The following is a 12044-nucleotide window of genomic DNA, read 5'->3' on the forward strand; positions in this document are numbered from 1 at the left end:
ATAAAGATTGATTGATTGATTGTGTGTGTGTGTGTGTGTGTATGTGTGTGTGTAACTGTGGGCAGGTATTACTATCAATTTGCGGACAAAGTTTGAGAAAATGTCCCCACAAAGATAGTAACTCCTGAAAAAACAACATTGTGGGAACGGCCACACATTGTAAAACACCTTTTCAAGAATTATATATGCCTTCAAAAAAAAAACAAAAAAAAAAGTGCAAAATTATTTAGTTTGTTGTCTACTTTCACCCTGTATCGAGTTTTGTCTGACTGGAGTTAGAAACAGTAAATAAAAATACAGTGAGAGTCGAGAAGCCCCCACAAATATAGGAATGCAAACGTGTGTGTGTGTGTGTGTGTGTGTAGTGTAGTGTTAGTGTTAGCAGAAGGAGGAGGGGACAGAGGGCGGGCTGCATATCTCAGAGTGAAACACACTCATTTCACTTCACTTTCACCCCGGATGCATTCCAGTTAACGATGCTTTCATTCTTAATCACAGAGGTTACAAAACTAACAGAAAGTGAAATCGCGCAAACCACGTGAGCTTCTTTTTCGGTGTGGAGCGACGCTGCAGCTCGCAGTGAAATTGTCAAGCCGATCCTTCCGTGTCCAGTCTACGGGTTCAAACTGGGTGAGATGAAACAGAAAGTTTGTTATTATACTTATTACTAGCTACCGCGCAGGGACTTGGCTATACAGTGTGCTTGGAGGGGCTGGGATATTGTCCAGTGCGCTGGGAGGGACTGGGAGAGAGGAGACATAAGAACATAAGAACATAAGAAAGTTTACAAACGAGAGGAGGCCATTCGGCCCATCTTGCTCGTTTGGTTGTTAGTAGCTTATTGATCCCAAAATCTCATCAAGCAGCTTCTTGAAGGATCCCAGGGTGTCAGCTTCCACAACATTACTGGGAAGTTGATTCCAGACCCTCACAATTCTCTGTGTAAAAAAGTGTCTCCTATTTTCTGTTCTGAATGCCCCTTTTTCTAAACTCCATTTGTGACCCCTGGTCCTTGTTTCTTTTTTCAGGCTGAAAAAGTCCCTTGGGTCGACACTGTCAATACCTTTTAGAATTTTGAATGCTTGAATTAGGTCGCCACGTAGTCTTCTTTGTTCAAGACTGAACAGATTCAATTCTTTTAGCCTGTCTGCATATGACATGCCTTTTAAGCCCGGAATAATTCTGGTCGCTCTTCTTTGCACTCTTTCTAGAGCAGCAATGTCTTTTTTATAGCGAGGTGACCAGAACTGAACACAATATTCAAGATGAGGTCTTACTAGTGCATTGTACAGTTTTAACATTACCTCCCTTGATTTAAATTCAACACTTTTCACAATGTATCCGAGCATCTTGTTAGCCTTTTTTATAGCTTCCCCACATTGTCTAGATGAAGACATTTCTGAGTCAACAAAAACTCCTAGGTCTTTTTCATAGATTCCTTCTCCAATTTCAATATCTCCCATATGATATTTATAATGTACATTTTTATTTCCTGCGTGCAGTACCTTACACTTTTCTCTATTAAATGTCATTTGCCATGTGTCTGCCCAGTTCTGAATCTTGTCTAGATCATTTTGAATGACCTTTGCTGCTGCAACAGTGTTTGCCACTCCTCCTACTTTTGTGTCGTCTGCAAATTTAACAAGTTTGCTTACTATACCAGAATCTAAATCATTAATGTAGATTAGGAATAGCAGAGGACCTAATACTGATCCCTGTGGTACACCGCTGGTTACCACACTCCATTCTGAGGTTTTTCCTCTAATCAGTACTTTCTGTTTTCTACATGTTAACCACTCCCTAATCCATGTACATGTGTTTCCTTGAATCCCAACTGCGTTCAGTTTGAGAATTAATCTTTTGTGCGGGACTTTGTCAAAAGCTTTCTGGAAATCTAAATAAACCATGTCATATGCTTTGCAATTATCCATTATCGATGTTGCATCCTCAAGGATGAAGACGTATGACGTAAGAAGTAGCCGTACAAGACTTTGTTATTTACTGTGTATATTAACATAGAGCTTCAGTGTTCCGACTGGAAAATCAAATGTAACCCAACCTCTCTTCACTTCTCGATGGGTACGACGGTCTGGAAGAAGAATGGGCCAATCACAGGCGAAGAAGGAAAGCTACGCAGGGAAGCCGGAAGGAACGGTAAGATAATACAATGGCCTTCATCCTTGCGGTTAATTGGTTTATTTTTAATTAAAGCACGGGGGAGGGGTTGAAGAGGCTAAACTTAAATTTTGTCATCGTACTTGTATGGCTTTTTGTTTATTTGTCGTTATAATTTAGCAGGACACATAACATTTGGACGGGTCTTATTCGAATGTGACAGGGGTATGGTTATTGGTTGTGAGTAACCGGTCAGCTACGCGATTTGGGTTTCGTTTCTAAGTTTAATTTTACGCATAAAACAATTCACCTAGATACCAGGTTGTATTTTCCACCACTTCCGTGTTGTAGTCGTTATAGAGCTCCTCTCATGACCTTGAATCTTGTCTAGTGTTTACTTCGTTAGTGAGCTCACAGACAGTGTCGGTGTCTTTTAGGTCAAACAAATAACAACAACAGGCAGAAACAGCTTTGCACAGAGGTCTGTTCTTGAGAAAGCCAGAACAGAATGAATACAGTTCCTGTTGTAGAGCTATACTCTAAAGGGTGCGTTAAGGATTCATATTTTCTGCCTGTGTGAACACAAGGGTGCTGCACTTGCCACTAGATGTCCTTATCGTCCTGTACTAAAGAAAAAAGAAAGTTGTGCCTATATGTATGCGTGTGTATATACATTATATATATATATATATATATATATATATATATATATATATATATATATATATATATATATATGTGTGTGTGTGTGTGTGTGTCTTATTTCTGGATGTATAGTAATTGTTTGGAATTATTTTATTCTCCCCCTCCTTCTCTGCAGCCTGACAGTATGCAGTCCCTGTTCAGTGAAGTGTCTGTGTTTCTGCTTGAGGAGATCCTGGTGCAAGTGCCAGCCTTGGACCTGGTCCATCGCTGCCGGCTGGTGAGCTCGCTGTGGCGTGACGTGGTGGACAGCGCCTCCCTGTGGAAGAGGAAGTGCGAGAGGGAGGGGCTACGGCCAAGAGAGCCCGCCTCCTCCCCAGCAGACTGGAGAATCTTCTACTTCCTGAGCCAGTGGAGGAGGAACCTGCTGAGAAACCCGCGAGCCGAGGGTGTGTACAGAGGGGTCAGAGAGGGGTCCCATTGCAGGGGTCCCAGGGAGGTCAGTGTATGTTGCACAGGATCTCGGAGCACTTTGAGAGAATCCTTGTTTTTTTATCACAATGGTGAACTATACAGATGAATGTATAAGAGTACAGTCCAGTAGTATTGAGAAAGTGGGTTATGTTTCGGAGTGAACAGAGATCAGTCAAAGACCCTCAAGGAAACCGACTCAGAGTTAAACTAGGAGAGGGATCCAGACTGACCCCGTGCTCCTCTGTCTGTCTCTCAGAGGGTTTTAACAACTGGATATTGTGCTCAAACGGAGGCGACAAGTGGAAAATTGAACCCATTGACCTGCAGCATGCCCTCCCTGATGAAACCGTCCAGAAGTACTTTGTCACATCGTACTCGTGAGTACCTCCCCAAGCCCGCTTTTACACAGGTTTCTACCCTTCACAATGAAATAGAAATATATTCATTTGATAGTGTCAGTGGTATGGTGTGTGTCACTGACTCTCCTCTCAGTCCCTGCATGAAGTCCCAGTGTGTCACTGACTCTACTCTCTCCTCTGTCCCTGCATGAAGTCCCAGTGTGTCTCAGACTCTCTCCTCTCTCCTCTCAGTCCTTGCATGAAGTCCCAGTGTGTCACTGACTCTCCTCTCTCCCTCAGTCCCTGCATGAAGTCCCAGTGTGTCACTGAGTCTCCTCTCAATCCCTGCATGAAGTCTCAGTCTCTCTGACTCTCTCCTCTCTCCTCTCAGTACCTGCATGAAGTCCCAGATCATTGATCTGCGGAAGGAAGGCTACTCAGACCACATTCTTAATGAGATCCAGCCCGACATCGTCTGCAGCGACTGGTGAGAATTCCCCTGTCTTTCCCTGTCTGTTCCCACTAACTTCTCTCAGCTCTCTCTGTCTCTACCTGTTCCCAGCTAACCTCTCTCTGCCTCTTTCTGTCTCTACCTGCACCCAGCTAACCTCTCTCTATCTCTATCTGCACCCAGCTAACCTCCCTCTGCCTCTCTCTGTCTCTGCCTTCACCCAGCTAACCTTTCTCTGTCTCTGCCTGTTCCCACTAACTTCTCTCAGCTCTCTCTGTCTCTAGCTGTTCTCTGTAGCTCTGGGTTGGGTGCTCGGTGGGCCTGCAGAGTGAAAAGAAGCAGTCGGCTAACGGCACGCAGTGTGTGTTTGTCTTCACCTCTCCTGAGTCAGCGCAGGGGTGGTAGCGGTGAGCTGAGCCTAAAAATACCATTGGATATTCCAAATGGGGAGAAAATTGGGGTAAAATCAATTGCCGACTACTAAATAAAAAAAAAATAATAATTAGTGTGCTTGATCCTTGGTCAAGCGAAGTTAGCCATTTTTAAATCCTGAAAAAACAAGATTTTAGCCACTGGTTTTACCAGTGCCTGGAGTGTGTGCTTGTTAGTAGGATTCAGGTGTTTTTTTTTTTTTAATTACCATTTGGTAAGGAACAAGTTTACACAGAGGTAGTGTGAGGGGGTGGGCTGTGTGATGTGAGTGAGGCGGGAGAGCTCATTTTGTTATTTTAACCATCACGCTAAATATTTATATTGTAACGTGTTGATTTTTGACAGTTTTTATTGCTGTCTGTGCTGTGATGGTTTTCTTTTTGTGGCTGTCTTGTTTTATGTAATGTTGTTATTGGTTCAATAGAGGGATTTTAAACTCTCTCTCCAGACTCTGTTCTCTTTATTCTTTTCCTTTTGTTTCAGTACATTTGTACTCCTTCAGTTTGTTTGGTCTCTGTTTCTTCTGTGATATTTTACACAATTTTGTGTTTAATTATTTCACAAATTATGACATTGTAAACATCATAAAACTAGGTTATTTTAGTGACATTGTGAACTCTCTCTCCTCTCTCTCTCACTCTGTCTTACCTGTGCTCAGGTACGCTCCACGCTGGGACTGTGGCTCGAAGTACGAGGTCTGCATCCAGCTGCTCTCTGCAAAACAGAAAGTGATCCAGCAATTCAAACCTGAGCCTGTCATCTTCCCGCAGTGGAACGACATGGAGTGGAAGCAGGTTAGAGCAGTGAGGGAGGAGAGAGGGGGCAGTGCTGTTTCATGGAGTGGAAACAGGTGAGAGCAGTGAGGGAGGAGAGAGGGGGCTGTGCTGTTTCATGGAGTGGAAGCAGGTGAGAGCAGTGAGGGAGGAGAGAGGGGGCAGTGCTGTTCCTTGGAGTGGAAGGAGGTGAGAGCAGTGAGGGATGGGAGAGGGGGCTGTGCTGTTTCACAGACCCTTGTGTGTTCAGTCCCTGTTGATTCCATCCTGCGGCTGAGATGTTAAATCAATGTCCTCTTGTAAGTGACTCTGCATATAATGCACAATTCATAGCCTACCTCTGTAAAGCGCTTTGTGATGGTGGGCCACTATGAAAGGCGCTATATAAAAATAAAGCTATTATTATATTATTATTTGCAGCTCAGTATCGTGTCGCTTTTCAGATGACACACGTGTTCAGTGGCTATGGGCGTGGGGCGCGCTTCGTGAAGTTCAGCCATGGAGGCAGCGACACACAGTTCTGGGCGGGCTGGTATGGGATCCGGGTCACAAACAGCAGCGTGGTGGTGGAGGCTGAGCGCAGAATGAGACAGTGAGGGGACAGCCTCCCTGCAGAGGCACCTGGCCGGACAAACACAGCAAGAAGTGACACCTGATTGCACCTGTCGACTGCACAAGAAAAACAATCGGCTACTAGTCCCGTAATACAGGACTCCCCTTCCTTAAACTGGCCACAGCCATCATTCCAGCACAGTTTGATAGGAATGTTCCAGGATCACGGGAATCCCGACTGCACAGACAGGGTACAAAGGATTCATCAGTCAGCTGTACCTGGTCCCTTGGGGTTACCAGCTTGCTGTCTAGTGAGTCTCTTGTTCAGCTTCCCTGCAAGGTGCTTTAGACTTTGCTGGCTCTTCATTGGGTTTCACCATGAATAGGATATGAGAGTGGACAGTGAAAGTAAGGCAATGCACAGGCGGCAGCTCGCTGAAGCAACGCTACAAACCTTGGTGCAGCACAGGGAGTGCCTAGAATAAGCACAGGAAACTGAACGATCCAGGCATTTTTACTCTGAGTAAAGCAGCTAGTATCCCAGCATTCCTGGGTTCATTGGCCAGTCATCCAGTCAGGAGCCTCAGAGTGGTTTTGTTTTTCTCGCTATGGTCACCATCCCAAAGAAGCCATCTTTTTAAAGTAATATCGGAACAGGAAGTGACCTCACTCCGATCACATTGAAGACAGCAGAAACGTTTGCCATTGAATGAATTTTCTTGTAGTGTTTGTATTATCCGTCTGTCATCATGAGTATGTGTTCTATGTATACAAATTAAAATATATAATGCTGCAATCCAGCCTGTTGATTTAAGAACATAAGAAAGTTTACAAACGAGAGGAGGCCATTCGGCCGATCTTGCTCATTTGGTTGTTAGTAGCTTATTGATCCCAGAATCTCATCCAGTAGCTTCTTGTGTCAGCTTCAACAACATTCCAGACCCTCCCGATTCTCTGTGTAAAAAAGTGCCTCCTATTTTCAGTTCTGAATGCCCCTTTGTCTAATCTCCATTTGTGACCCCTTGTCCTTGTTTCTTTTTTTAGGTCGAAAAAGTCCCTTGGGTCGACATTGTCAATACCTTTTAGAATTTTGAATGCTTGAATTAGGTCGCCACGTAGTCTTCTTTATTCAGACTGAACAGATTCAATTCTTTTAGCCTATCTGCATATGATATGCCTTTTAAACCCGGAATAATTCTGGTCACTCTTCTTTGTACTCTTTCTAAGCAGCAATATCCTTTTTGTCTTTAGTTATTTGAAAAATGGAAAAACCCGGTGGGGAGCACGACAAATGAAACTGAAATGGTGGAAATGACAAATGACTGCTTCCTAACACAATTTGTCAAGGCACTGACTAGAGGGGAGGCATGCTTTGATTTAGTCTTTTCAAATAACGAAGACAGAATAACTAAAACAGAGGTCAGAGAACCACTAGCAAACACAGACCACAACATGGTCTCATGTAAAGTGCTTTTTAAAACCCCAAAAGTAATGACTAAAGCTAAGGTTTACAATTTTAGAAAAGCAAACTATGAAGGTATGAAACAGAGACTAACAGAAGTAGATTGGAGTAAAATAGAGAAAACATCCACAGAAAAAGGATGATACTACTTCAAAAATGTAGTACTAGAGGCGCAAAACAGTTACATCCCTAAAGTAGACAAATCTAAATGTAAAACTAAATTGCCAAAATGGTTTAATAGATCAATTAAAAAAAATATTCAGCGAAAAAAGGCACTTACAGAGCGTTAAAAAGGGACCAAAAAGAAAGTACACAGAAAGAGTACACGGAACTGCAAACGCAAGTCAAAAAGGAAGTTTGAAAGGCCAAGAGAGAAATAGAAATGAACATTGCTAAGGGAGCTAAAACCAATTCCAAAATGTTTTTTCAATATTACAACAGCAAGAGAACATTCATATAGGAGGTTAAATGTCTAAGAGATACAAATGGCAAAATCATAGATAAAGAAATAAAAATAGCAAATCTATTAAATGATTACTTTCCACAAGTTTTTATAAAGGAGGAAATTGACAACATGCCAGTTCCTATCCAGTTTTAAATAACTTTAGCATAACCGAGGCAGAAGTGTTAAAGGGATTAGGAGCTCTTAAAATAAACAAAACCCCTGGGCCAGATGAGATCCTCCCAATAGTACTCAAAGAAATGAAAGAAGTTATTTACAACCCGCTAACCAAGATCATGCAGCAGTCTCTTGACACAGGGGTGGTACTGACAGACTGGAAAATTGCAAATGTAATACCGATCCACAAAAAGGGAAACAAAACTGAACCAGGTAACTACAGACCAGTAAGCCTGACTTCTATTATATGCAAACTTATAGAAACTATAATAAGATCCAAAATGGATCTGGGAGACAGTCAGCATGGTTTTAGGAAAGGGAGATTGTGTCTAACTAACCTGCTTGATTTTTTTGAGGATGCAACATCGATAATGGATAATTTCAAAGCATATGATATGGTTTATTTAGATTTCCAGAAAGCTTTTGACAAAGTCCCGCACAAAAGATTAATTCTCAAACTGAACGCAGTAGGGATTCAAGGAAACACATGTACATGGATTAGGGAGTGGTTAACATGTAGAAAACAGAAAGTACTGATTAGAGGAAAAACCTCAGAATGGAGTGTGGTAACCAGTGGTGTACCACAGGGATCAGTATTAGGTCCTCTGCTATTCCTAATCTACATTAATGATTTAGATTCTGGTATAGTAAGCAAACTTGTTAAATTTGCAGACGACACAAAAATAGGAGGAGTGGCAAACACTGTTGCAGCAGCAAAGGTCATTCAAAATGATCTAGACAAGATTCAGAACTGGGCAGACACATGGCAAATGACATTTAATAGAGAAAAGTGTAAGGTACTGCAATTGTGAGGGTCTGGAATCAACTCCTCAGTAATGTTGTTGAAGCTGACACCCTGTGAACCTTCAAGAAGCTGCTTGATGAGATTCTGGGATCAATAAGCTACTAACAACCAAACTAGCAAGATGGGCCGAATGGCCTCCTCTCTTTTGTAAACTTTCTTATGCTCTAAAAGATTAAATCAAGGCATGCCTCCCCTCTAGTCAGTGCATTGACAAGTTGTGTTAGGAAGCAGTCATTTGTCATTTCCACCATTTCAATTTCATCCATCATGCTACCCACCTGGTTTTCCCATTTTATATGGGGGAAGTTGAAATCCCCCATTAGTATGGCTTCTCCTTTGCTACATGCATTTCTAATGTCATTGTGTATCAGATTATTTTGCTCACCATCTGAATCTGGTGGTCTATAGCATGCTCCTATTATTATGCCCTTTGAAATTTTGAATTTTTGTCCGTTATTCTGACCCATATTGATTCGGCTTTATTCTCTTTGTCTAGGTTTAACACCTGGGCTTCAAGACTTTTTCTTAAATATAGCACTACCCCTCCACCTGTTCTGTCCTGCCTGTCTTTCCTATAAAGTGTATACCCGCAAATATTATATTCGTCCCATCACTCTCAGACAACCAAGTTTCTGTAACACCTATCACATCATAGTTACTTGTTAGTGCAGTAGCGTCAAGTTCTAACATTTTGTTTCTGATACTTCTAGCATTTAGATAAATACATTTAATGGTTGTCTTACCTGAGTTGTTGTCCTTGTTTTGATGCGGTCTCCCTTCTGTTTTTTTGTTGATTTCTCCCCTCTTTCCTTTCTAGTTTATATGCTTCTGAACCTGCTCGTGTATGCAATGGAACTGCTCCATTTCACCTGCGTTAAATGTTACAGTAAAGTATCAATCACAAACCTCAGACCTTGAATTTCTGATCCCTCCAACGCAGGTATAACGAGATCCATTTTTCGTGATCCAGTTTAAGAGGATTTGCCAACGATTGTTAATGAGAACCAGCCCAGTTTTTCATACATATTACAATGGTGTGTCAAAGAGGGACAATCTAGAACAAATTTGCAGCATGAATTATACATTCCATCCAATTTATGTAAAGACTGCTTGGAAGCAAACTCTTAGATACAGTGGTTCTCAAAAGTATTCACCCCCCCCTTGGACTTTTCAGCATTTTATTGTGTTACAACATGGAATCAAAATGGATTTAGTAGGAGTTTTTGCCACTGACCAACACAAAAAAAGTCCACAATGTCGAAGTGAAAAATGAAATCTACAAATTGTTCTAAATTAATTACAAATACAAAATAGAAAATAATTGATTGCATAAGTATTCACCCCCTTGAGTCAATATTTGGCAGCAATTACAGCTATGAGTTTATTTGGATAAGTCTACCAGCTTTGCACATCTGGACACTGCAATTTTTGCCCATTCTTCTTGCAAAATTGCTCAAGCGCTGACAAATTGGATGGGGACCTTTGGTGAACAGCAATTTTCAACTCTTTCCACATATTCTCAATTGGATTGAGATCTGGACTTTGACCGGTTCACTCCAGGACATTGTCCTTTTTGTTTTTAAGCCACTCCAGTGTGGCTTTGGCTGTATGTTTGGGGTCATTGTCCTGCTGGAAGATGAATCTTCTCCCAAGTCCCAGGTCTCTTGCAGACTTCAGGTTTTCCTCCAGGATTTCTCTGTACTTTGCTGCATCCATTTTGCTCTCTATCTTCACAAGCTTTCCAGGCCCTGACGCAGAGAAGCATCCCCATAGCATGATGCTGCCACCACCATGCTTCACGGTAGGGATGGTGTTCTCAGGATGATGTGCAGTGTTAGGCTTGCACCAAACATAGCGCTTAGTATTGAGGCCAAAAAGCTCTATTTTGGTCTCATCAGACCATAGAATCTTCTTCCACTTTGTCTTAGAGTCTCCCACATGCCTTCTGGCAAACTCTAGCCGAGATTTGATGTAAGTTTTTTCAACAATTTGCCACTCTCCCATAAAGACCAGTTTTGTGAAGCACTCCAGCTATGTACAGTCTCTCCCAGCTCAGCCGTGGAAGACTGTAACTCCTTTAGAGTTGCCATAGGCCTCTTGGTGGCCTCCCTGACTAGTGCACTTCTCGCCCGGATACTCAGTTTTTGAGGATGGCCTGTTCTAGACAGATTCATAGATTGCCATATTCTCTCTATTTCTTTATAATGGACTTTACTGTGCTCTGAGGGATATTCAATGCCTTGGAAGTGTTCTTATATCCTACCCGATTGGTGCTTTTGAAGAAGCTTATTCCAGATTTGCTTTGAATGTTCCTTTGTCTTCATGATGTAGTTTTTGTTAGAAAATGTACTAACCAACTGTGGGACCTCCCAGAGACAGGTGTATTTAACCTGAAATCATGTGAAACACCTTAATGGCACACAGGTGGACTCCATTCAACTAATTATGTGACTTCTAAAGACAATTGGTTGCACCAGAGCTTATTTAGGTGTGTCGTAGCAAAAGGGGTGAATACTTATGCAATCAATTATTTTCTGTTTATATTTGTAATTAATTTAGAACAATTTGTAGATTTTATTTTTCACTTTGACATTATACTTCATTTGGACTTTTTTTGTGTTGATCAGTGGCAAAAACTCCTAATTAAATCCATGTTGTAACACAATAAAATGTGGAAAAGTCCAAGGGGGGTGAATACTTTTGAGAGCCACTGTATAGTCACCATAGTCTAAGGCAGTGGTGCGCAAAGTGGGAGCCGCAACTATGATTTAAGGGGCATTTCTGTATAAAAATGTTTTTTTAAGGATACATTTTAAATAAATACATAAATGACAGCGAATTAATCCAAGTTCTTACCTTTTTAAATGAGCCGTTGACGATCACTTCAGAGTTGTAAAACTGGAGAAGTTATGTTTGAAGTGGCGAGTGTGTCGGTGAAACTGCAGTGAACGGGGGCGACACGTGTAAAAGAAAAAGCACTAATGTTCAGGTATTTTTTCCCGGATTTAATGTAAATCTCATATTTTTTCCTAGACTTAACCAGAACAGTCCAGGTTTAGCAAAATAAATAAAATCAGATTGTTAAAAGTGTAGCATAGCTTTGCAGCATGCGGTGCCAAATCAAATGTCAATGGACGTGGGCTTGCATGTTAAAGGGCTATGCACACCGGACGCAAACAAGCAAATAAAAAATCATTAAAACTATTGACTTAAATGGAGCAATGCACACTGCAAGCGAAGCGAGCAAATATAGAACTTAATTTTTTTTATTTGTATTTGCGCTACGAGCTGCAGCAGAAAGAAATATCCACTAGAAACTGTCCTCAAGACATCATAATTCCAGGGCATTTACCAATAAGCACTGCCACCTTGCACTTCCCG

General features: G+C 41.7%; 1 protein-coding gene across 1 annotated transcript; it reads left to right on the top strand.

Moving 5' to 3' along the window:
• The first annotated feature begins 509 nt into the window (after positions 1–509).
• LOC121329257 (F-box only protein 44-like) lies at positions 510–6568 on the top strand. The gene is made up of 7 exons (XM_041274760.1): positions 510–630; positions 2100–2154; positions 2936–3206; positions 3488–3608; positions 3961–4056; positions 5111–5246; positions 5669–6568. Exons 2-7 carry the CDS (start codon positions 2101–2103, stop codon positions 5819–5821), a joined length of 831 nt encoding a protein of 276 aa, XP_041130694.1. The 5' UTR covers positions 510–630; position 2100; the 3' UTR covers positions 5822–6568.
• Positions 6569–12044: the final 5476 nt, after the last annotated feature.

Source organism: Polyodon spathula, chromosome 16 (genome assembly GCF_017654505.1).
Source record: "Polyodon spathula isolate WHYD16114869_AA chromosome 16, ASM1765450v1, whole genome shotgun sequence".
Classification (NCBI taxonomy): domain Eukaryota; kingdom Metazoa; phylum Chordata; class Actinopteri; order Acipenseriformes; family Polyodontidae; genus Polyodon; species Polyodon spathula.